The sequence below is a fragment of the Penaeus monodon genome, chromosome 24, assembly GCF_015228065.2.
Source record: "Penaeus monodon isolate SGIC_2016 chromosome 24, NSTDA_Pmon_1, whole genome shotgun sequence".
Classification (NCBI taxonomy): Eukaryota; Metazoa; Arthropoda; class Malacostraca; order Decapoda; family Penaeidae; genus Penaeus; species Penaeus monodon.
Window position 1 is genome coordinate 35,019,249 of NC_051409.1, and position 380 is coordinate 35,019,628.

Below are 380 nucleotides of genomic sequence, written 5' to 3' on the forward strand. Positions count from 1 at the left end.
AGATTGAGAGACGTGTCCTACAGGCTTCCTTGCGTTTCCTGGCCCTCTTGCACGAGGAGAACCACAAGGACTCAGCCAAATCCACGCGGCTGCCCTATGAGGAGTTCTACATCCCGGAGATCGCGGAGAAGATCGACATCCGCAACGACTACCTGAACTGGATCCGCTCCAAAACCTTGGCCAATGTAAAAATAGATGTATGTTTTCAGTGGGTGGTGGTGGCGGAAAGAAAGACGGAAAGGCAGGGAAGATGGGGAGAGAGTTTTTATTGTATTTTGTTTATTTTATTTTTTCCTGTTTTTTATTTATTTTTTTTATTATTTATTTTTTATTATTATTATTGCACCAAGCTGTTGTAGGGATCTCATATTCTAAGTCAG

The 380-nt window shown here is 42.4% G+C and overlaps 1 protein-coding gene across 1 annotated transcript in view; it reads left to right on the plus strand.

The window, feature by feature from the left end:
- LOC119588740 (probable E3 ubiquitin-protein ligase HERC4) overlaps positions 1 to 380 on the plus strand; it is a gene marked incomplete in the record, with an annotated part of 34,030 nt that overhangs the window by 17,766 nt on the left and 15,884 nt on the right. Inside the window, 1 exon segment of the mRNA XM_037937381.1 lies at positions 3 to 197. Coding sequence (XP_037793309.1) covers positions 3 to 197 — 195 coding nt within the window.